This window comes from Trachurus japonicus, chromosome 3, assembly GCF_045865225.1.
Source record: "Trachurus japonicus isolate A0001 chromosome 3, Traja_1.0".
Classification (NCBI taxonomy): Eukaryota; Metazoa; Chordata; class Actinopteri; order Carangiformes; family Carangidae; genus Trachurus; species Trachurus japonicus.
The window spans coordinates 19,280,203-19,305,468 of record NC_140909.1 but is presented as its reverse complement, the minus strand read 5'-3'; the positions used below and the strand labels follow the sequence as shown (position 1 = coordinate 19,305,468).

The 25,266-nt window shown below is 41.1% G+C and overlaps 2 protein-coding genes across 2 annotated transcripts; both read left to right on the top strand.

The window, feature by feature from the left end:
- The first annotated feature begins 245 nt into the window (after nt 1-245).
- On the top strand, nt 246-13,885 carry mmp2 (matrix metallopeptidase 2). The gene is made up of 13 exons (XM_085765625.1): nt 246-519; nt 695-921; nt 1,967-2,115; nt 2,609-2,737; nt 3,279-3,452; nt 4,236-4,409; nt 5,222-5,395; nt 6,043-6,198; nt 6,358-6,484; nt 9,835-9,971; nt 10,585-10,744; nt 11,014-11,123; nt 12,705-13,885. Exons 1-13 carry the CDS (start codon nt 364-366, stop codon nt 12,806-12,808), a joined length of 1,977 nt encoding a protein of 658 aa, XP_085621751.1. The 5' UTR covers nt 246-363; the 3' UTR covers nt 12,809-13,885.
- Nucleotides 13,886-15,962: 2,077 nt separating this feature from the next.
- lpcat2 (lysophosphatidylcholine acyltransferase 2) lies at nt 15,963-24,616 on the top strand. The gene is made up of 14 exons (XM_085765615.1): nt 15,963-16,246; nt 16,656-16,798; nt 18,143-18,360; nt 18,606-18,718; nt 19,029-19,089; nt 19,281-19,339; nt 19,671-19,705; nt 19,907-19,961; nt 20,299-20,381; nt 20,648-20,773; nt 20,891-21,044; nt 22,212-22,310; nt 22,947-23,088; nt 23,250-24,616. The coding sequence occupies exons 1-14, from the start codon at nt 16,136-16,138 to the stop codon at nt 23,426-23,428; spliced, it is 1,578 nt and encodes a 525-aa protein (XP_085621741.1). The 5' UTR covers nt 15,963-16,135; the 3' UTR covers nt 23,429-24,616.
- The last annotated feature ends 650 nt before the right edge of the window (nt 24,617-25,266 follow it).

The following is a 25,266-nucleotide window of genomic DNA, read 5'->3' as shown; positions in this document are numbered from 1 at the left end:
CGAATCAGTATGTCACGTCAGGACGTCATGTCATTTAATCCCGCAGCAATCCGCCTGAAAACTCCATTCGAGGTTTCCAGTAAAAACAAGAGCGACTCAGAAATCCAACCATATGAGTAAGCATGAAGTTATCCCCCTGCTCCTCTTTCCCAACCTGGAGACTGCGCAGAAAGCGTCGGGGGAAAAAGTGCATGTGCAAGCAGAACTGAGAAAGTTCATAGAGCCGAGGTGCAGGATGTCCCGTTAAGGAGAAAAAAATTCTCCAGAGGAGCAGAGGCAACACAAGCTGACGGGCTGAAAGGATCGCAACCCGGACGGAACGGCATTATCCACACTTTAGATAGTTCCGTCAAGTTGTGGAAAATGGGTTTTCCGACGATATTTAGTTGTCGTCGGATTGTTCTCAAATTGTTTTTGGTTCAGTTCATCGTCTTTCAAGCAACATACGCTGCCCCTTCGCCTATTATCAGGTTTCCTGGAGACGATACTACCCCTCGATCAGACAAAGAAGTTGCACTGGTAAGTTTATTGGTTGTTTTTTCCCCCCTCTAACTACATCTATGTCGACCAGTCAGCTGTGAATACAACAACTCTGATTCGCAGAGTCGCCTAATAGTTTCTATTAATGTATTCATGTATGCATTGGACTAATTAAAGAGTGTTAAAATTATGTTTTTATATTTTTCTCTTTTAGCACTACCTGAATAAGTTTTATGGATGCCCACAAGACAGATGTAACCTTATGGTGCTAAAGGACACATTGAAGAAAATGCAGAAGTTCTTTTCTCTGCAAGAAACTGGAGAGATTGATGCCAAAACTGTGGATATCATGAAAAAGCCCCGCTGTGGCGTCCCAGATGTGGCCAATTACAACTTCTTCCACAGGAAACCAATGTGGCAGCAGAAAGGCATCACCTACAGGTCAGAGAAATACCATTACCTGCACGTTAGTGGAGAAACTCTGGATTATCCTGCACCAAGAGTGAATTCCTGCAAGGGCCATTTTATGATGGGAGAGTCCCATTTTTTCTGCCTTGGTTATTGAACTCAACTAATGATATCAAGAAAGTTTTTAACAGTGTCGCTCAAAAAGGTGATAATATTTACAAAGAACCCAGTGTTATTGATGCATGTCGTCTCCCTCATCAGGACATCACTTATGATGTCAGAGAGTTAGAAATCCTGACCCCACCCAACTGTTGCCCATAAAGCAAACTGTAAGTGCTGAGAAATCCTACTTAGATTATGTCTGAGTCACTCCATAACAATTTAGTCTGCCAGTTTGTATCTACTTACCAAAACAATCTTTGATGAGTGCAAAAAGGCATAAATTCAAGGCCAGAGTCTGTTTGCTTTGAGAGATGGGCCCACAGCTTGGCCCCAGCTGACCTCCCCCACCTTCTCTTCTCTCCCCCTGTCCACCCCTCTCCCATCCACCCAATCGTGAAGTGCTTGCATCTTGTGTCTTGCTAACACCAGCATTCCTACACAGTATGTGTCAGGTCTTTTGTTTTCATTCTGTTTGAGGTTTACAACAATGTGGAATTGGTTTATTTATATCAGCGGTTTTGTGTGTGCCCTGATCATTCTAGTCTGCCTATGTTGTTTGAAAGGAAGACTGCGAGCCAAAGACAATAACAACGAAGAGATCTTAGACTGTTTTTAGGAAAAGGACTGTGTAGACAGGCATATATCTGGGCGCTTGTGAGTTTTTTTTTCTGAATTTGAGGCTGAACATTGTTTCAAGAAGCATTTTCACCAGATGACTCATATACTGTTATTGGCTGGCTTTAGCTGGATTCTTTTCCGTGATCTTATGAAGAGAAAGAGGTCTACTGAACCACTGATAGGTTTATATGTCTTTCAAAACGTGATGCCGAATGAAATTGCTGATTACATTGGCCTTTACTAACTGTGATGAGTTGTCTGGGTTTCGAGTGAAACTAACTTTTCGTTTACCCTGTAGAATTCTGGGATACACTCCTGATCTGGATGAGGAAGTCATAAATGACGCTTTCTTCAGAGCCTTCAAAGTATGGAGTGATGTCACCCCACTCTCATTTACTCGCATCATGGACGGAGAGGCAGACATCATGATTAACTTTGGCCGCAATGGTATGACATGTGTATGGACAGGGCAGTATATGGATCATTGTTATCTGTGGAATATCATACAACTGCAATGAGAGATCATGCCTGCAACTCAAATATCATTTACAAAGTTTATCTTTTAAGAAAAATTATCTCATGTGGCCTCAAAAAACTGAGTTTATTACAACTGCCACATTTTGAATTCTTGTTCAATGATATGGAAAACAGTAGTGATTACTGTTCAGATCTCAGAAATGCTTAATGGAGTCTTAATACGGCACAGGAATTATATCTGAAATTCAAATGCAAAGATTTGCTGAAATTGATCTTTTAAGCATTTTAATAACCAACTTATCAAGTGCAGTTCCCTTCTACTTTAAAGAGGAAAATAGAGACCAGGCTTAAAAAAACAGTCGATCAAAAGGTTACTGTCTTGTTGAGTAATAGTGAAGGAGCAGTGTCACGTGAGAACACAGGATGTACATTGATTGGTTAATTTGAATGATGTCATCAACAGAGCATGGAGACGGTTACCCCTTTGATGGCAAAGATGGCCTCTTGGCTCATGCCTTCGCTCCAGGGCCAGGGATTGGGGGAGATTCCCACTTCGATGATGATGAGCAGTGGACACTGGGAGAGGGCCAAGGTAATGGAGAAATGCTATTTGTGAAAGCACAGACTGGGGCCTGCACTATTTTCTAACAGCATTAGTACCAGTAAAATAGATGTCCAGTCTTTTATTTACATTTACAAATTAAATCAAATTGTATAGTACATGGACTGTGCATTTGATTAACAGGGTAAGTATGTGTCAGATGAAACGCCAGAACACTTCATTTTGACATTGATAACACTATTTTGACTTTGAAACACTTTGTTTTGATTGTCTTAACCGTGTCTGAACTTTTTGGCACTCAGTATGGTAAATCTCAGCCATCTGGAAGCTTGAAAGAAAACAATTTCTTTGCCCGCATTTATATTTGCACACTGTGGCCCAGATATTCTGTATTTATTTCACATTATTCAGATTCTCTTGTCTGAATTTATCAGTTGTGTCAAAGTAAGCTATTTCTCATAACACTTAATATAAACTCTGAAACCTGGTTGGGTAGGTAGTCTTTCAACAGTATATGAAAGAATTACAGTAAATGAGCTGTAGCGTCACCAAGTATTTATCTTTTTAACAGTGGTGAAGGCGAAGTTTGGCAATGCTGATGGGGAGTTCTGTAAATTCCCCTTCCTGTTCATGGGCACTGAGTACAACAGCTGTACGTCCCAGGGTCGTGACGACGGCTTCCTGTGGTGCTCCACCACTTACAACTTTGATGACGATGGCAAATATGGATTCTGCCCTCATGAATGTAAGTTTGTCATGTGGTTTCCTTTAATTTTTTTTTGAAGCAATGCACAGCATATAATAACTATAACATTGCAGCATCTCATTGCAACATATTCTTCCATGGTCTAGACTTTTCCCACTCGACCTTAGCAGCACTGTTGCCGTGTTTTACTTGTATCTTACTCAACCACAAAGTCAAAGTAGTTTGGTAAAAGTGTTTCCTATAGAGCCAAAGTACAGCCTCATATCAGATTATTGCTATATTCAAAGCTGCTCTGCTGATTTTGGACAGAAAGAAAGTAGGTTGGACTGTATGCCAGGAAACAGTGTTTTTTTTTTTTTTTTGGGAGTAGAAGATGGAATATTTCTTTTCCAAGTTATTGCCCCACTTTAGAACACTGGGCTTTGTCAAACATTTTGTTTATCTGTGTTATGTTGCTGTCCATGGTACTTACATGATCACATGCCCATTACAACAAACTGCCAAAGTACACATGTAGTAAGTTGTTTTATATGATGAGAACATGGCGGAGAACTGTTTGTACTGGAGCCGTCTGTTTTGTTAAACTTTTGTATTGATGTAAAGTCCCAGTCCACATTTTTTTCTTAATTATAGTTTATCTTTCTCTCTTAAAATGTGCCTTAAATCATCACTCAGGGGTCAAAGGGTCTTGTAGTGATCATGTAGGGACTGTAGCTGATTCATTGTAAGCCATTAAAGCATTAATTAAGATGTCAATTATGTCATTACAGTCTGTTTATTATGTAAAATCTACATTTGAACTTGTTTACCTTTGTTCTACAGTGCTATTCACCATGGGTGGCAATGCAGATGGCTCTCCATGTAAGTTCCCCTTCAACTTTCAGGGGGAGAAGTATGATGGATGCACCACTCAGGGCAGAGATGATGGTTACCGCTGGTGTGCCACGACTGACGACTATGACCGGGACAAAAGCTTTGGATTTTGCCCTGAAACAGGTTGGTGGTGTCATACAGTGTTTATTGTGTCAGACTATGCTCATCACACAGTCAACTACGATGCAGCCAAGTAAAACCTTACTGTAGTTTCCTTCACTGTCATAAAGATGCTCACATGGTGTACTGTAGGTGTGCAGACCTGTAAATTCATTGTCTCCAGTTTATGTGCTTGCATAGATGCACATAGTACATTTTACTGTCTGTGTTTATCCTGTGTGCTGGAATGCTGCAGTTGGGGTTTTCGGTCTTGCTCGTGGTCTGCTGAATGGCTGCGAAAGTATTTTAATGTGCAGTGGCAGGGCTTATTTTCCATGCTGTCAGTGGGAATGGTTTTAGGGTTGAGGTAGTGTAGTAGGGAGGGAGAGACAGCGAGATAGACCGAGAGCAGTACAGCCACTGGGGCTTTCATCTGGTTCTAATTGATTGGGAATGTAGCTTTGTTGTAAAGCCTTGTGTGTTAGCTTGTGCTGAATAAGAAATGATTTTTTTTCTTTAACGCAGCACAAAACCAGTTTTGCCAAATTGAAAATGATCTCTCTGAAAGAAAATCAATTTGGGCGGGTGCTTCTTGGTTTTGTTCCAGGTGGATTAGTTATTGATGTTGTGTGCGTTATGCCAGCTGCTTTCATGATGTTGTTTTCAACATCATCTGCCTCAGTTTCACAATATAATACAAACCAAAGTGCTCCAGAGGAAAAAAAAAAGGATTGGCATATGAATGAGTTCATAAGACAGTGAGATGAACTGAGGCCATTGCACATTTCACTTTTTCCCCCTTTTACAGTTTAACTTTTTGTTTTCCCCCCCTCCAGCCATGTCAACGGTGGGAGGAAATGCAGAAGGAAGCCCCTGTGTCTTCCCCTTCACCTTCCTGGGAGACACCTATGAGTCCTGCACCACATCTGGACGTAGCGACGGCAAAATGTGGTGCGCCACAACCAAGAGCTATGATGATGACCGCAAATGGGGTTTCTGTCCTGACCAAGGTATGAAGACATGGGTCATATTTGTGGACAGTTCTTGCTGCAGTTGTGGTAATACCAGCCAAATGACTTTGCCACAAAGAACGTGTGCAACAGTTTAGAAGATTACGAAAGCTATATCAGTTACCCTCAGTATCTCAAACTGTCTGTCGTTCAGAACTGAGGGAGATTTTATTTATTGATGAAGTGTTTATTACTAATGTTACATAGTCAGCAGTCTCAAAGAAACATTGCAATTTCTGCATCAAACTTCATTTCTTTCCTCACCGAGAGCTGTCTCCAGCAGTGGACAGCAGTGCCAGTGTTACCAACTTTATCATGTCTTGTCTCCTGACATAAGCATGCTAACCAGCATCTAGTCACTTTTCAATAGGGACCCACTGGAACCTCCAGTCTGCCCTGAAGTGTTATCGCTGCTCAAAGAGTTAACTATATCCTCTTGTCTTATAAATGCAGTGATGTCTGTAGCTCTTCTCAAGCAACAAATACCACCACCTGCTCCCAGCCTCCCACCATAAAAACATGATTGGTGGCAGAACAAAACAATAGATCGCCCCTTACAGATTAATTCATCATACTCACCTAATTAGACTTAATCAACTGTCCCTGATGTGATAATTCTCAGTGTTCATTTTGTTACATGTTTTCAGGTTACAGTTTGTTCCTGGTGGCAGCCCATGAGTTTGGTCATGCCCTTGGCTTGGAACACTCTCAGGACCCCGGAGCATTGATGGCCCCAATTTACACCTTTACTAAAGACTTCAGACTTTCTCAGGATGACATCAAAGGCATCCAGGAGCTCTATGGTAAAATGGAATGTCATTTGTGGCTAGTTTCCCGGACAGGGATTAAGTCTAATCTGAGAACAAAAAAAGTATGATTTCCTTAACAGAATCCATGACTGACTATAAATCTGTAATTAATCCCTGAAAGATGAAAAATACTGGTAAATCTCTTCAAATCAGGTGTGCCGACAGACAAGCCTCTGCCTCCAACTCAGGGTCCAGTCACTCCAATGGACATCTGTAAGGAACCAGTTATCTTTGATGCTGTAGCACAAATCAGAGGAGAGACCTTCTTCTTCAAAGACAGGTAATCACATCAAACAGGAAGTCCTAGTATTGCTTTGACCCGAACTAGACTTCACCAAATGTGCATGGTTTGAATGTGCTGGCTGTAATGTTTTCATTAGCTCCATGTTTTGCTGTCTCGGAGCTTGCTGCCAAAGTCTGGCTGAATTTCCTGTCTGTGATCTATGGGAAGAACGACAAACAAAACCCAATAGCCTACTTCTGGCTTTATGACTTGTGTAAGTGAAATAAGGCAGTCTACACAAGTTGCATTTCATAATCATTTCCCCAACAAAGCCATTTAGAAATTAGGTTTTCTGGTCGTTGTTTTTTTTTCTATTGTAGTCTTATTGTGTCATTTGAAGATTAAGGGTTCGATGATTGTTTCATGATGTGACAATTAGTAAGAGGGAAAAACAAGTTATTTCTCCATGCATGCAGTGACAACGAAAACAGTCATCAGTCATAAACACAGTTCTGTCTTCTGCCGGCGCCAGTGAATCCAAAGTCTTTTAAGATTACTGTGTCTACTGGCCAACCCTGTGTTGAAGAGGAGTTTCATGAAGTGCTGTGGTTTGGTTAACAGTCATTGTGAGTCAGTGCATTTTCCTGGACAAAGGTGGGCAGTCTCAAAACCAGATGAAATTTTGTACAGTCAGATTTTCATCCAGTTGAACAAAAACAATAATGTGGGGAAAGGATCTGATAGAAAACAAAAACAGTGTCTCCTCCTAGTTTTTTTTTTTTTCAAGTACTGTGTAATATCTGCTCACAGAGTTGTATATCACTCATGGCCGTTTTGGAAAATTGTCCAAAGTAAACAGGCCAGCAGACGTCCGTACCAAAGAGTGTAGTCTTTCACTTAGCCTGGTCTTCCTCCCCTGAGAACCTGAACTTAGAAACTGAGAGAAACAAGCTGCAATCCTACTCACAAATCCTGCTTCAGTACGGAATCATTTTTCACATTGCTGTGCTTCTTTTCCACACTTTTGCAGCGATTGACAGAGCAGCACATGAACTCACATAGTGCTCTGTGGACCATGATTCTTTGGCCCAGTTGTTGGAAACCAAGCTGTTCTGAAACTTTATTCTCTTTGATGAGTCAGACGGAGCTACTGTGAAAAAAAAAAGATAAACATACAAGTAGTTAACACATCATCTGTTCTGCCCTTTATGATTGGGTACCATTGGACGACATTTCCTTCAATACTTTTTTTAAAAGATATTTTTCATAGTATCTCTATCTCAGATTCACTATGAGCCCTGTGTGCTATTTGAATGATGGGACTCAGCCATTCGGCCACTTGGTTTTCTGCAGCTTGGCCTATTTCAACATATGTTTAAACTATCATTATCCTTTGCAGTGGTTTGTTCGGCAGATCACTGTCTTTGCTGGCTCTTGTGTGATTGTCGGGCTTTGTGCTGTATGATAATTTTGAGCAATTATTCATTTGATACGCCTTAATTTCCATTATGTTATGTGAAAATGTGTCAGTGCTCAAGAAGACTGTAAGACAGTCGTCTGAAGGCAAGGGAGAAAAATTGAAGGCAGGGTTCTCTCAAGTCACTGAAGTGAGCGTACAAGAGAGTATAACTCTACAAAGTCTGAGATTAGTCAAGTTTCAGTAAGGGCCTGTTGTTCTGACCTTCACTCTGACTTAATGAGTTGCCTGAAGGCCATATTAGGCTTGTAAGCTGCAAAGCCCTGTATTAAGCTAGCTTCAGGGAGAGAGTAGTGCCCTCTGGGCTCCGGGACTGATGCTCACTTGACTCCTTTGTTATACAAGTTGATCCCCACCTTTCTCCTAGCTCGGCATATTTACGATTTAGGACAAATCTCGACATGATGCAATGAGCAATGCTCCCTGAGCTCAGCACTTAAGTGTCTCTGTCTGTCTGGAGATGTAGAGAGAAACCAATTATACCGTCCATATCATAGAAACAGTTTGGCCAACCTACAAATTAGGTTCCTAATTATGATTATAAGTTTACACAACAAATGGGCTAAACATTTTCATGGCTCTGTATCCTAACATGTAGCCACAGACTAAGGTTGATCTTAATTGTCATAATTTGGGGGCCTGTTTGCATTGGACATCAGTAGTCATCCTTACTAGAAATAATAACTTAGCCCTAACAGGAATTGCAGTTTACTACAACTACACTATGACACTCTTTCAGCCGCTTGTCAAATAGCAACTGGTCAACACAACCAAACAAATTCATGTCATTTCAAGATAGAAGTTAAGCAAGAATAATTTCAACCGCAATTTTTGTTGCACATGATGCCAGTGTTTTTCCATACAACAGTAGGTAGTAAGTAGTAAAGTTTGTTGCGCTGCTGAGGAGTTGGAGTTATGTTGCCACTGACAGGATTCCAAAAACAACCATTGTTTGGCAATCGGTTTTGTTTTTGCTGTTTCAAAATAAAGAAGTAGGATACTTTTGATGTGAAGCCACAGCAGTTAATGCTCTAATGACAGTGAAGACAGATAACGGTAAACGGTGAATGTGAACTACATGCTGGCATTAGTATCCTATGAGTCAACTGTGCTTACAAACTTTTTCGTAACTTGCCAATCTTTGTCCAATTAGAGCAAATCTGAAACTTAACACATACTGACATTTTCAGAGGCAATTTCTGATTTAAAGTTTTTATGTGTTACATCTCAATGCCATGCACACCTTCAACATCAACTTTGCCTCTATGATTTGATGACAACACAAAAATAGACTACTACATCCAGGTTTGAAGTCTCAGCAGTTATTTAATGACAGTGTACAAAAGAAAACTAGAAACCAAAGACTGCCTGAAAGGTACAACAAAAATGGAAAACGTTACCAGTGCTTTGGGAAAAGGTATTTTCAACATATTGATGCAAAATGAAAACAATGATGTCAATGTTCAAGATGTGATACAAAATAAAAGCCCATGAATTTTAGCTACAGGCAAAACTGTGCAAAGAAATCTGCATGATCACATCTCTATTTTATCATTTTCATAACTCATCTTTGCAATTGGTAGCTCTTTTTCTTTTTAAAAAATAGGTCAGTGGAAAAGAGTTTGGGAAGTGGCCGTTGTTGTGCAGCTGTGTATTGGAAATCCGGGCAAGATGGGTCTTGTTCCGCTGGCGTCGGCAGCCTTAGTCCTAACGAGAACCAGATGCTCATGAATCAGGCCATTGTGGCTGGCTCAGCCAGTGAAGCACTTGCACTAACCCCCGCCACCCCCCACCCCCTCCCCTCTCAAACACACAGACACTCTCCCCACCTCCTCATCAACCCCCGCTGCTCCTCTTTCACTCTCACTCTCGTTTCACCCCCGGCTCATCTACCTTACAGTCGCTCACCCGCTCATTCTCTGTTTGCCAGGTTCCTGTTCAGATCAGTCAACTTCAGAAGCAAGCCCACTGGCCCTATGCTGGTGGCCACCTACTGGCCTGACCTGCCTTCCAAGATAGACGCTGCCTATGAAAACCCAGTGGAGGAAAAAACTGTCTTCTTCGCAGGTATGCAGGAGAAGAGAAGCAACTGTGAAGAAACAGCTGATTTAGACCTTGCTCAGTGTTGATGTCATATTTCATGAGCTGTCTATATTATCCCTGTGCTTTTGTAGTGATCTCAGAAACAGACAGTTCCACTTCCATAAGTAATAAAGAGGTGTCTTCACTTTTTCTCTTTACCATTTGGATGCTTTTCCCTTAACGGTCAAGCACTTCTGCGAACTGAAACATTAGGAGAAGCAGGAATGTTGGCCGAGCACTCTTGTGTGCAGTGTGCAGTGTGTGCACTCTTGGGACACTTGAGATATTCCACCATAGTTATTAGTGGTTTATGATGCATTCTTTGCATTTTACTAATATGACAATATTCCTGAATACTGATGAGATTTACATAATATATTTGTCAGCTTTGAATACATTAGCAGCAGGGTTGGGTATCGCAGGAGACTTACTTACTTACTACCTTAAATGGTTAATGCATAATCTCACAGGCAAGATATGATATATTTGGTTAGATATATAGGAATATTGGATAAAACCATGTTGAACGTTCAAAAAAAAAAACATCCACATAACATACTGGTATGCCTTTATTCTCTACCTCCTTTTGTCCTCCTAGGCAACGAGATGTGGGTCTTCAAAGCAGATGAGTTGGAGAGAGGTTACCCCAAGAGGCTGTCCAGCCTTGACCTTCCCACTGACCTGCAGAAAATCGATGCTGCATTCAACTTTAGGAAGAACAGAAAGACGTATCTATTTTCTGGGGACAAATTCTGGAGGTAACCTATGCAACACTTCATGAGCCTAAAACCTTTCACTGACACACCCTTGCTTGTGCTGTTGCTGTCATTACCTCTTGTTGCAGCACTGGGCTACGTCTGGATCTAATTAGTGTTTGGTGTGACACAAACTGTACTGTAAAATACAACAGCTCGGTTGGCTCTTGCACAATATGGGGATTCAAATTGTTGATGACTAACTGTTTTATCACCATGAGAAATATGGGTATGTTTATTAAAGGATGCATTTTACTGTTGTGTGTGTACAGATATGACGAAGACAGGAAGAGGATGGATCCAGGCTTCCCAAAACTTATTGCTGATTCCTGGAATGGCATCCCAGATGACATAGACTCTTCCTTCAGTCTCAATGGCATTGGTAAAAATAAATGTGTATTTAATATAACTTTCAACTTAGAACCAGATGAAAAGCCACAGGACCAAGTTGATGTGAAGACATTTTATTGGAAAAAAGAGAACAATTCCACTTACTGGTGATGGTGGAGGACAAGTTATTGGATCAATGTAGTGATTAGTATTCATTATCCTGAGCTGTAGATATTTGCACTAAACTTAATTTCCATCCATCCAGTAGATAGTGGATCAGTGGATTGGAAATTGAACTAAAAACAAAAAGGTCACCCTCATGGTTGGACTAGAGAAACATTCAGGGAATAATAACTTATGAGGGTATAAACTCTTGGAACTGTAAATGTCTGCTCAAAATTTCACAGTACAGTTAATCTTTATGGAAATGATTCATCCTGGACGAAATAATGGATTTACTATTTGCCAGAGTAAGAGCCATGTCACTAACATGTCTAAAATACACCATTGACCACATTGCATTGTCACAGCATGAACACTGCAAACAACAAACAAATACACCATATACTGTATATGCAAATACGTAATCAGGAGAGGATGCAGTTTAATAATAAGCCATCAATGATCACTGTTCCGGTTGTACATCACAGAGACAAGATACTAGCAAAAGGCATCCTGAGCCTGCACCCTTCTCTCTGTCTTTAAGTTGAGGGAAAGTATTTTTTTTATCCTTTTGCTTTTGCTTGTCTTTTGATTTGTAAGTGTCTGTTGCTGTGTGCTAGTTCTCTGCAGTCTGGCTTCCCCCCTGGTAAAATTGCAGACAAATCCAATCAGCTCTATCAGCGAGTCTGGAACTGTGCCTCTGTCAATAAAAATCTTCATATACTGTACCAGAACTCAGCAAGCAGTGATGATGCCATCTAAACAGAAGTGAACTGTTTAAAGGAACTGACTAAACAGACAAAATAAAGAAGTAAAACAGGCCAAAGGGAGGAGTTCTGAACTTAGGGAGTCATCTGTGGTCTAATGTTGATAAAATAAGACAGTCAGTGGGTGAGCAGTTGCTTTATATCTCTTGCTCAATGCTTGAATTTGCTGTGAGTGAATAACACATGACGGGTTGTGTTTGCTTGGCTTGTTAGCGAACAGGACGTTGCTGTACAAGAGGTCTGTGGCGGAGAATTTTAGACATGATACTGGTAAACTTACTCTGAGGCTGTCACTGTCAGCTATGTATCCTTGAGGTTAGAGGTGGTAGGTAGATTTTTGTCGGTGGCAAGCAGCCAGGGATTTTTCCATTACTGCTCTCCTAACGTACACACAGCACTGAAAGCATCACATAGCCCCTTCCCCACACAGTGAACAAACACATTTCTATAAAGAAAGTCTGTTCCCTTCCACAGAGGTGCGTCTGTATACTTCCTGATTAGCATAATTCAGAGAGAGGGGGAGAGTCCTGAGGCCTGATCGAGAGTGATTAAACTGTTAGTCTATATGCTTTTATTAGCTTCATTATTTTACTGGTTTTACAAGATGGTTTTCCGCTTGTTTTACACAAACAATTTTTTATGCTGTGGATGTTTAACTTGAGGAAGTATTTAGAACACACTGTGCTTTGTGCTTGTTTTAACAGATTACAGCTACTTCTTCAAAGGCAACCACTATTTCAAACTGGAAGACAGCAGCTTGAAGATCGTCAAGTTGGGCGAAATCACAAAGGACTGGCTCGGTTGTTGAGCATTTTCAAAATGTCTTGCAACTTGCTAATTCCTGTAACGATGTCTGGCCTCACAAGGACATTGCTATAGTATCGTACACAACTTGAGGTCGCCGCAGTGCACACTGTTGTAAGTTTTTATCCTGGCAACTATGCAAGCTTCTGTTGGAGACCTGTCCCTTCCAGCCTGTATAACAAGCCTCCAGCTTTGTAGAAAGGCACTTTGGGACCTTCTACCAGGCTGAACATAGGCAACTGGATATTTGCTATATTACTGTGTGATATTGACATTGTATTTGTTATGCTGATGCAGATTTATTACAGTATGTACCCCCTCTTTTATTGTTTTATAGTTTTTTTGTTTGTTTTTTAAAACTCAGACATCAGGTATGTCCACACTGCATTGAACGCAGTGCTATACTGTGCTGTGAGATATTGCCGTTTTATGCAAATTTGATTCTGAAAGGTTGTTTTACACCATATGAGGAATTCATGTTGATTTAGAATCACTTTTATGTCCAGTGTACTAGATGCAGTTTTATAAATGTATCAGTTTTAATTAATTAATTTTGTCATTGTTGAGCAATACATTTGAAAAAATGAATTTGCACAATGTGTCTGACCGAAAATGGTGCTTTAGAGATTGCTTTTTGCATATAGTCCTAAATATACATATATATATACACAACTTATATCCAGTGTAACTATGTCTGATGGGACTACTTAGTATTCTCTGAATGTCAGTAGTAGTATTCGCAGGCACACATTATTCTTCATTTGGTTAGCACTTTTTGTAGGACTATACAAGGGAACCACACAATATGGAGACCAAATTATTGCCATGGCAACTCCATGATGCATTTCCCTTCACTAATGGTACAGAAAGATTAAAGGCACAGGTTGCCTCTAGAGGCTGTATAGGTTTGCTGCATGATGGAATCATGACAAGAGTACCGCAGTAGTATTGTGTAATAATCTTTTTTATATTCTCTTTTCTTCCTTGGGTTTTAGCAATACAGTCATTGTGTTTTGTGTTGTTTTTAATGCTTGTGCACTTTGTTACTGTCATCAATAAAGATGAAAGATGGTCAATAAAATGTGGGTCAGTGATGAACAGGAGGAGGAGCTCCATATAGTTTTCAGCAGTGGGTGTGGTGGGCTGACATAGTTACAGGAGTTGATAATCAAGCTTGTGAGCATAGCAACCAAACAATAAATAACAGCGATGGAAGCGTGTTTCAGATCGTTTTCTGTCAGCAAAAGTAGCAACATGATGTTAAAGTATTGTGCTACAAGTGAAAGTCCTGCATGAATTTTAGCAATACATTTTTACTGAATATACTGTCCTGTAACCTTCCTCAGGCAAACAGTTGGCGCTGAGGAGAGGCCATCTTGCTGGATTCTGTATATTCGGTACATTTGCAGATCTCTTCGTCCCTTTCCTACGCACCTGTCCAACAAATAGATGTGCAAATTATTTTTTTCTCTAGCAATACATTTTAAAATAGAAGTACTCATTGTGGACGTAAAATGGCCTCAATAAGTAATATATTTGTTGTCATTATCGTAACTGCCACAAGATGTCGCAATACACAACCTGCATCTCAGACCAAAACAAACACTTTGTTGATTACACCTCTGTTTGGCCACAACACCCCCCTGCCTCCCTTCACGTTCTCAGTCACCACTGTGTTGTGAAGCCTGAGAGCAGCCACCAAACACTTAACATGAAGCACATGCTAATCGTAGAATCAGGGGTCATATTTATAACCTGAAATTATCCCAGTGTACACGAGAGCCAACAGACAACAAACCCACCACAGTCATTAGCCCACTCTATATTATTGCTGTGATATTCTCCACAACAATGCTGGAAGTAAGGGGTCATAATGCCTTCTATACAGTAGTTGGTCACTGTGGGGAACATACTCACTGTCATCAAGTCACTTACAAATAAAAGCCGGTTCCAAGACAAGATGGAGCCCTTACTGTAGGCTTACAGGGCACTTGATCTTGTAGAGCTACCAGTATTGGCTCCTCAGTTTGGGACGGGGGAAGAAATTCGGTCTTCAACTTATCCGCTGAGAATGGCCACACAAGCAGAATGATAGAATGAAAAAATTAAGTACCAAATTCCTAAAATTAGTCAACCATCAGCAGTGCTTTTTCATTTGTCCATTTTATCATCGGACCTATTCCAATTTTAGGTCCATAGCATCTGCCTTTGAATGTTATTTTTACTATCTTCTGTCATTTTGTTGTATTCTGTAATCTCGCAGTATAACTCAAGACAAATCATATTTTGCTTCACTTTCACTGGATCTCAGTTGTGAAAAAGTTAAAGTTGTTTTTTTTCCTTTTGCATGCCCCTTACATCTCGTCAATCATCCATTTCATTTATATGCATCTTTCACAATGGGACAATGTTGTCAATGTCAAATGTTGACAGTGTCAAACAAAATTGATTAAAAAGACTGATTAGAACCACCACATAGCCTACATATTTACACCTCAGTTATACATTGTGAAGTCCTTCTTTAAGGCCCCTTTTTTTCTGTCATCATTACTCTTACTAATTTAAGACTCAGTGAACCCTAAACATAAAAATGATCATGGATCACTAAAAAAAAAAGAGGAGCGTAATCACTAATATCACATTAAAGCAAACCACTTTTTGCTTGTAAGAGTGGAGCATTCATGGTGAATAGTCAGGGCTTTCTTTATAGGGCATGACCAACTGAGATTTATTCTAATGAAACTGCGCCATCTTGTGGGCTTTTCGAGAACGCCTACAGAAACATATTCCTCACATATTATGTTCTTGATATCAGCAGCACTCCGTGTATAATTGCATGATCTGTAGTAGGCTATCTGAGGACCTCTAGCCACATATTCTACATGTACTATTACAGTCTGCACGAGCTTCTCAATCAGCAGTTTCCGACTGTATGTATAGCCCTACCTAATGAGTTGACTGTGCCTATTTTATCTACTTCTTTCATCAGATTCGTAACATTCATACTAGTGTAACACCATCCTGCAACATTCACAATGAGGTTTCACAGACTTAATAAACTGAGAAGTGAGACGAATCGTCGTCGGGGGCTAAAACAACACACCGATCGCACTCGACCCCCGGTACGGCCACGTTGGAGGTGGAGCTTCAGACGCCAAGGTCCAGACGGTTCCGCTCTCGCCCGTGTGGTGGCTGCGCTCGCCGGTGCGATCGTCTGCTATGGTGCGGAGTGAGAAGAGAGAGCAGGCCCCCCCGTTGAGGAAGTGAGATGATAACATAACGGCGCCTTGACTACAAACATTCGCCTGCGTCTTCGCTCGCTGGAATTGCAATGCCTCCGCAACGAGTGTTCACCCTGCCGAGGCAGCAATCTCTGCTCCTGCCTGCGGTCATCAACCCGTTTGTACAGGACACAAAACTAACCACAGCCACTATACTGAAAGTGAGTATGGTATTTTTAAAAAAAGGCGCAATGCTCATGCTTTGAGGAATATAGCCATCGCTTATAGAAAGAGGGCGCGCACACCGCAGTGTTTCATCTGATGTGTGAGATTACACCCACAGGCTGCATGTTGTAGCCAGGGCCTATAATCTTCTCCAACAGGGCTTTGACAATCGGCTTGTAACGCCTCGTTATATGCAGCACAAACAATGAGAGCCGTTGTGTGTGCTTTTCTAGAAAGCTGCCCAGTGATGTGGATTTCCACACTGCTGCATATTTCCGCTCTGTGGAATGTCAAAAAGCCAGGGTGTAGTTGGCTCTGACAGCAGTCTTCCCTTTATGGTAGATATAGGCCTAATTGATGGTGTGTCTATTGTAACCCCCCACCCCCCACTCTCTCTCCATGCAGTGCGTCCTCCTGGGAATCTTCCTGGTCCCAATCCGCGCCATCCTGCTGTCTCTGGTTCTCATGGTGACATGGCCAGTGTCTGTCATAATAACCTTCAAGCATCCTCTGAAAGGAGCCGTGGAGCCAATGACAGGCTGGAGAAGGTAACAAGGATACAGATATCATCCTAACAAAGTCCTAGACTGCCATCAAAGTCCTGTGGCCCTTTGGATATCAGACACACTCAATTGATCAGAAAATGCAAAACCTGCTACAAAGTGTATCCTACTGTGCCTTTCTTGCATCAGTTTACATCACATTGTTTTGTTTCCTGGATGCTTAGGTTTATTGAATTTGATTTAAAGATTAATACTTTTTTAAACATAAGCTATTGGTGAAGAAATACATTAAGATCTAAAAAAAAAAAAAAAGATACATTGAATTTAATTGCATTAAATTGTTAATTTTACTAAAGAAGTAGAAGCATTGCATTTGCTGGGTTCATAAACTTGACACTAAAACACAACAGAGGCAGTATATTTTCAAAATAATGGCTCCTGACATGGCTTGAAAAATGTGTAGCAGCTTGCACTTCTGCCGAATCATGCCTCTCTAGATTGTATCTGCAACAGAGGCATGACTTAGAGTCCCCTCTCAGTTCCTGTGGGGGCCTTAAGGGGAACTGAAACCTGAAAACGTAATCCCTTTATATACCAACATGTTTTTTTTTTTCATCACTGAATGGTTATGACCCTAAACACAGCTACTCCAGTGTGACATTTTGGGCACTGTATCCAGTTAAGGTTGTAATTGATCTTACTTTACAATATCAAACAGTCTCCAACAGTTTGAACCACTAACTTGCATAGTAGGTGCAACATGCACTGACAGTGCACTGTCCTGCAGCTGACCTATGACTAAGTATGCTGTATGTGACTGAAACAACAGTAGGGCCTATCATATACAACCATATAGTTCAGCCATTTATTGCTTTCCTGTTAGCACCTTCAGAAATGTTCTTGTTGGTTTGAAGTCTGTGGTTTATAAATAGTTACATTTCACACAATGAAACCACTAAGACATGTAGTGACGAACTTCAAATGCAAGTCCATGTTGCTCTGTATCTTTTGCGTTTAAGCAGGCAATATCGTATCTGCTTTATAAGCCAGTGTATCAAGATGGTGTAGGTCTGTTCATGTTGGACACTTTACACCCTCAGCACTGTGTGACTGAGCTTCCTGTTATTAAGCTTCTCGCTTAAGATTAGATAAGCAGAGACTTGAAGGTTCACAGTGTCTCAAGCTACAGTAATATGTGACTTCCTACCATTTCCTCAGGTTATGAGGAAGTAACTGTTCAAGAGAAATTTCTTTGTGATTACAGGCTTAGAGAAAAGTACAAAATGGTGTAACCCTTCCTGTTACTACTACCATTCATTTAATCTGTCAGTTTGGATTTTATGCAATCACACCTCATTCACTAATCTAAAATGTTGTTGTGGTTCCCAGGTTCATGTGTCGGAGGGTCATGGCTGCCCTAGGGAGAACTTACTATTTCTGCATGGGCTTTAGGGTGGTGGTAAAAGGGAAGCAGGCCAACAGCACTGAGGCCCCCATCCTGGCTGTTGCTCCCCACTCCACTTTTTTCGATGGAATTGTGTGCATCATTGCAGGCCTACCCTCCACTGTTTCCCGGGTTGAGAACCTGGCCACACCCATCTTTGGCAGTGAGACAATTTTTCTTTAATCAGTTGTTCCACTACAGGGAAGTTGGTACTTAAGTGTTTGTCTGCGTGCTCTCTTTTTCTCTCAGTCATAACATAATCAGTAAATTACTGTGTGGTGAAACGGCTTACTGCTAACAAATCTATGCTACTAACGAGGACAAGAAACATGACAAAAGTCAGGATTTTCCTCCTCTAAGTGGTCCACAGTACATTAATGTATGGTATTTTTGTTTCTCTCTCTCAAGGGTTTGTGCGATGTCTACAGCCAGTGCTGGTGTCCAGAAAGGACCCAGATTCACGGAAGAACACAATCCAAGAGATTGACAGCAGAGCCAAGTCAGGGGGCCACTGGCCTCAGGTCTGTTATAACACAGCAAAGAAAACATCCACATAGACTGTCAGCATAGCTTTCTGTCTGGTTGTTGAAAAAACACTGAGCTTGTCAGCCAAGTAAACCAAAGAGCCTTTTTTACCATTTCCTTTGTCAGTCCCGTATTCAATGAAAATGCTTCTTCTTTAATACTATCGCCGAAATAGCCAAGGTACATACAATGTCAGCCAGAGTTGTTCAGAAACTTGCTTTGCATACAGGTGGCTGTATTTTACCATCACAGAAATTCTACAGAATATGATGATAAGATTAACTAATGATGCTTTCTCACCCTCAGGTTTTGATATTTCCAGAGGGAACATGTACAAATCGCTCATGTCTCATCACTTTCAAACAAGGTAAGGCCTAAATGACCTCATGAAATTTAATGTTTCCCTTTACATACATCTGATCCACTGAGCAAACAGGCTGCACAATAGAAAGAACACTTGATACTACACCCTTTTTATTGACTATACGATGTGGTTTATACATAGAATAATGTGCAGCATTGTTTTTCTTTCATACTGTTTTCCAACCCCACCTCTAGGTGCCTTTATCCCGGGAGTCCCTGTGCAGCCTGTGCTTATAAGGTATCCCAACAAATTGGTGAGTGACTGTGGCCATACAGCATTAATGAAGCCTTGAAAGCCAAATACGTTGTTGCCACGCAGCACCCTACTAGCTTGCACAAAAGATAAACAGTTTGATTCCTTCTGAGCAGAACACAAGGATTGTCAGTAAGACAAATCTGAATAAAATTAGATGTGGTTATCCTCTTGAAATTGATGTTTCTATTGCTTAGTTTTGCTGATGGGAATGATGGCTAAACCAGAGACTTGGCTGCAAATCACACTTACCAGTTAACATGTTACTACCTAATTCCCCTGTTAATGTTTCATGAAGCTTCATGCATTCCTCTCGTTTTTTTTACTTCCAGGATACAGTGACTTGGACTTGGCAGGGCTTCAGCTCGTGAGTATGCTCTCTATAATTGTGCATTTTTGGCTTTTTTGCATGACTCACCTGTCTGTACTGTATGTATGTTTGATTTCTATTGCCATATTCTCATGGACACTATTATAGTACAGACACCCACCCATGCCTTGTACTGGAACAGCTCTACTAGTCAACTGGTACATGAAACAGATCGTACTCTGCTTGTGTTATGTACAGGAAGACACTGCTGCTTCTAACGCTGTGCCAGCTGTACACCACAGTGGAGATAGAGGTAACAAGCCTCCCGTTTTCCTAGTATATGGCACAAATTGCGTTTGTTTTCTTACTGATGAAAAAATCCACAGTTTCACACAGTACTTTGTTTGAAATCTTTTAAAATTACTGCAGCTTTACTGGTGCTATCGGTGCCACTCTCTGCTATGGCTGCTGAAATATTTTCGGATTTTATACTGCACTATATCAACCAGAGGGGAAGGTGTGTTTACTGCAGGATGGGATTTAGTTTCCACAGACAGATTTATGAGTTCCCCTTCTGTTTGACTTCTTGTGACCTTTTTTAATTTTTTTTATCAGTTTGTTTTTTTGTTTTTTTTGTTTGTTTTTTTCAGTTCTTGCCACCACATACCCCCACAGAAGAGGAGAAGAAAAGCCCAGCTCTGTTTGCCATTAGAGTGCGAGAAAGTATGGCCCAGTAAGTGAAGTCTTCTGACCTTACATGCACATTTCTTTTTTGGAGCATGCAGTGGAATAAGGTGCAACAGAAAAGCAAAAGCATATATCTTTATACAAGTGATAAATCCGGTGTGTAACACGTAAGTGAAGCGTGGTAAGAGTATACTGTTAGATTCACTCATACAACTGAACTGAATTTTTGACCTTTGTGCACATGCCTGACATGCTGCATCCAGCTCTTTACAACCATCACAAGCATTTGAACTGTGGACTGTTTGCTTGCAGTGCTCTTGGAGTTCCAGTAACAGACCACACTTATGAGGACTGCCGCTTGATGATCTCAGCTGGTGAGCTAACGCTGCCCATGGAGGCCGGCCTGGTTGAGTTCACCAAAATTAGCCGCAAACTCCAGTAAGAACATCTCACTTTGACACTGTTGTGTCACCAGGCATTTAAACTAAGACAAATGTGGCTTGAATAGTTATTTTTATACATTGTTCAGTATGACATACACCTTTTCTCACTTAGACTGAAGTGGGACAATGTGAGAAAAGAGCTGGAGGGCTTTGCGGCCATGGCCTCATCATGTAAGGGCGGGAGGATTACCATTGAGGAGTTTGCCAGATTCCTGAAGCTACCTGTCAGCCCGGCCTTGGAGGAGCTGTTTGCACTGTTTGACAGGGTGAGACACCTATCACACATATAAAGTATTTTCTATTCCAGTAGTTTGCTGAATAATCACTGACTGATTAAGCACGTGCTTGTTGTTGACACACAGCCAGGGTATTGGGATAAATTGGCCTAAACCCAACACACAGGAATCACACCTTGAATGTTTAACAACATACATTGTTCCCATCTTCACATTAGCTTCACAAGACATCACTGCAGTATATGTGTACCAATGAAAGTCAAATAGAGAGGGCTTCATATTGTCTGTTGAGGATTTATACAGTCTGAAGAGGAAACTATGATCAAAGCAGTTTGGCCTCATTCCCTGGTATGTTCGCCAGAGGTCGTGTGGGAAGAGGATTAAAAGCATAAAAACAGCCTCTAACTTGCAGTTCAGTGAATAAAAAAAGAAATCCCTTTCCTAAGAATATGTATACCTCATCATTTTCCAGTTATTGCAAGTTGCCATTTATAGAAATCGCTCGTGCTTTTGTCCATGTTACCATTTAGACTCACCATACCTCAGACAGACATATTTCTATGTTTTTACCCATCATAATAATCTGTGTATTTAAAGCAGAAGTAAGCGGAATTTTTGTGTTAATATAAGCCTTAAATAGTTATATCTTCCGACAGCAATCACTTACATAGAGTGTTTGGTCTGAAACACGGGTCTGTCAGTCACTCTGCTCTGCTGTAAGCCGAGGAGAAAACTTTTCTTGTATCCTACAAGTTTTATCCAATGAGGAGAGAGAATGGCATGAAGGGCTGTGTGTGCAGCCAATATGCGCGTGAATGTGGTGACGTAGGGACGAGGACCAATAGATCCATGACGAGGGCGGGGGCTGCTACTCCATCGGCTGACAAGAAGGTGGTGCGTTCAAGGCAACCCGTAACTCGTGTTTTTCCGACCTGTGAAGTCGTACCAGTTCGATCTGGTACGAGTTCACGGGTCGGAAAAACATGAGTGGCCGTTATAGTGCACTTTCACAGGCAACAGGTCGGTAAAACATGACTTACGGGTTGCCTGGAACGCTACAAAGTCGTGACTTGAAGCCGTAACTTACGGTTTCAAAAGCCTGCCTGGAACGCAGCATTAGCCAAAACGACCGGATCGCTTACTTCTGCTTTAACAACTCCTGCTTTTTTTTCTCACTTTGGCTTTCACCCCTGTCAGAACGGAGATGGCACCATAGACTTCAGAGAGTATGTCATCGGCGTGACCATTCTGTGTCGACCAGCCAACACTGAAGATGTTCTTCGAATGGCTTTCCAGGTGGGGAAGAAATATTTTGCCACAGGTCTGCTTCTACTTGGGTCTGAAGGAAAAGAGAGGGACACAAGTGTGGTGGTATCCATTTTCCTTAAGCCAACCAAGCTTTGGAAACAAACTCAATTATCTAAGCCAGGTTGTAGCACTGTATCAGAAATGTTCCACACCCATCATGCAGGTTCCATTGAATCTGCATTTTTTTGGTGCTTAATCTTTTTTATGCTGTGTTTTATAACAGTTAAAAAAAATTCGATTTGAAAAAGCATTACATCCAAGCTAAATCACCCAGCACTACCTTTAGTTGATATTAGAGCACAGCAGGCAGCAGCAGTGCAACTGAAGGAGAAACAGAGGCAGCATTCAGAGAGGCTTGGATAATGTCAAGTTAACAATGTGTGTCTGTTGTGAGAGCATGGAGTCATTTTGCTGGCCATAAGGTCAAATGTGGTTTTGGACAAACAGTTCAAATAGTGTTTATGTAACTTGACTGAAGAGCAAAAATTATTTTTCCCTTTTTTAAATTTTGGGTTTATGGTTAGCTTCCCAAATGTATATGTTAACTAACCATTATTTTTCCTGAATATACAAACACCTGAAAGAGAAATGCAAACCTCTCCCATGCTGTCCTCTCCCATGCAGCTGTTTGACATCGATGAAGATGAGAAAATCACCCGCGAGGAGTTCACTGCTCTGCTGCGCTCCGCTCTGGGTGTGTCAGACCTAAACATGAACAAGCTCTTCAAGGACATTGATGCTGACGGCTCTGGTTTCATCACCTTCAGTGAGTAGTAGACAAACTCCCAATGCCAAGCAGCAAATTCTGTTTCATTTTATTGTATATTTCCAACAGGGTGTGCAGTAAATGGATGCATTCAGTATTAGCCCAATTTTTCCTGTTTGTTTTTTTCACCCATGTTTTTCTCCATGGCTGTGATTCTTCAGGTGAATTTCAAAACTTTGCCACGACCCACCCGGAGTATGCCAAGCTATTCACCACCTACCTGGAGCTTCAGAGATATCAAGCAATTCAGGAGGCAACGCCAGGGGATCTGGAACTGGCTGGTCAGGCCACTTCAGGAGAAAATCAGGAAGACACCACCTCAGACAAGAAAGATGACTGAGGCAGATGACAACTGTAAACACCCCACTTAACTGCACTGATGGACAGAAAACTGTATTCACTGCACTGAGAAAGAAAAAAGGCAGAATCCAATGACTTTTAGCAAATTCAAGTCATTTGCTGCAGCAGAGCCATAATATAGGTCATGTGCTTGCCTTTGTACAGACATGGGTTTTAAATCGCTTCTATTTTCAATTTTAGTGCCTTATAGAGATTTTAAAGAACAACTCCCCAAGTCACTGCACAACAAATGTCATATTGCAGACTATTTCCATCTGTTGTGTTGTGTTAAGTGTGTGTGTGTGTGTGTGTGTGTGCGCGTGCGTGCGTGCGTGTGTGTGTGTGCGCGTGCATGCTCTGGTGAGGGGAAAAAAACAAAACAAAAATAAATACAAATCTCGTCAACAGTGACACTGAAATGTCAGAAAACTCATCAGTGTTTTAGTAAACTGTCTGAACCTTGCTGCCTATAGAGTTCTAACATTAGTGACAGTGTTTTATGATGTACTTAAATATTTCTCCTGATGGCCGTAAACTGCCACGCCATGTTTCTGACTGGGATACACCACCCTTTGTAGCCTGAGCTTACCCTCGCTAGGATCGTAGCTTTGTGAACCCAACCCCTTTGTCTTTGTGGTCTTCTGTAAACGAGTGGAGAAATTGCCAAACCAACACCTTTTTAAATATAAAGCAAAGAGTCCTTGTGTTTCTGTGTTGCCGTATAATTAGTGTACAGTAAGCTTTATTAAGATCTCTCCAACCTGGCAACATGCAGATGTTCTGTATTAAAGCTATGCCTACCAAGAGCATACATGCTGTGTGTTACACTTTTTTCCAGCGCTCAGGGACACAGACCTTGTAAGACGGCTGTATAATTAGCCAGAGGTTTGCTTTGCATGTGTATCTATTTGCATTTCTACAGAAGATTGTTTTGCTGAGACAGCAGCGTATCTGTGCAAGCTTTAAGTTTACTAAAGCAAATCAAGCAATGAAAATAGGGCAATTTGTGAGCAAAAAGGCAACAGTACTTCTTCACAACAGCATATTCCAGCGGGGTATGCGTTCAGATTAACTAGCACCGATGTTATTTATTTAGCATGGTGAATTGCAATTATGTGATTTTTCTTTTTTCTTTTTTGTCAGCTCTGCAAAGTTTGCTTTTTGAAATAAAACAAGGATACAATTTTAACTCTTTGCCCGACTTGTGCTTTCATATTCAGTACCGAGGAAACTTGCAATGACTTTCAGGGACTTTGTTTGTAATGAGACATGAGTGCCATGAATAGAGCGTAGCTGTGCCACTGGTTCTCCAAACCACCACCAGGTGCCAGCAGTTACCTACTTCAACTCCATGATGTGTGTGTGCCTGTGTGCATTTGTGGTCTGCTTGTCAGTATCAACTTGAATTTTAAACCTGATTTGGCCAAACCCTTTAAATTGAGCCGAAGGTTTAACAATGGTGAAAAAGAGGTGTGTGACATGTAATGGTAAAAGGCATTGAACTCAAAAGTGTGTTTGCATACATAACCCAGTATAATACTGCAGGGAGCTTTTCTGTGTGTAGGCCTACTGAAGTTTTCTCTTATTTGTCTGATTTAATAAATCTGTTGAAGTTAATCATTAACTTTCAAAATGTTACATTTAATCATGTGAACAGAAGGTGAGGCGTGACATGAGGGATATCTTAAGCAAAATGATTGCGCTATTATGACTTTTGCTTTAATTGCTCAATTTGTCTGCGTTAGGATTGTGTATTCCATTCCTTCATTTGACCTCTCTGTGGCAACCTGTTTCCACTTTGAAGCTGGAATGAGACCAGATTGAGAGCAGATACAGTAT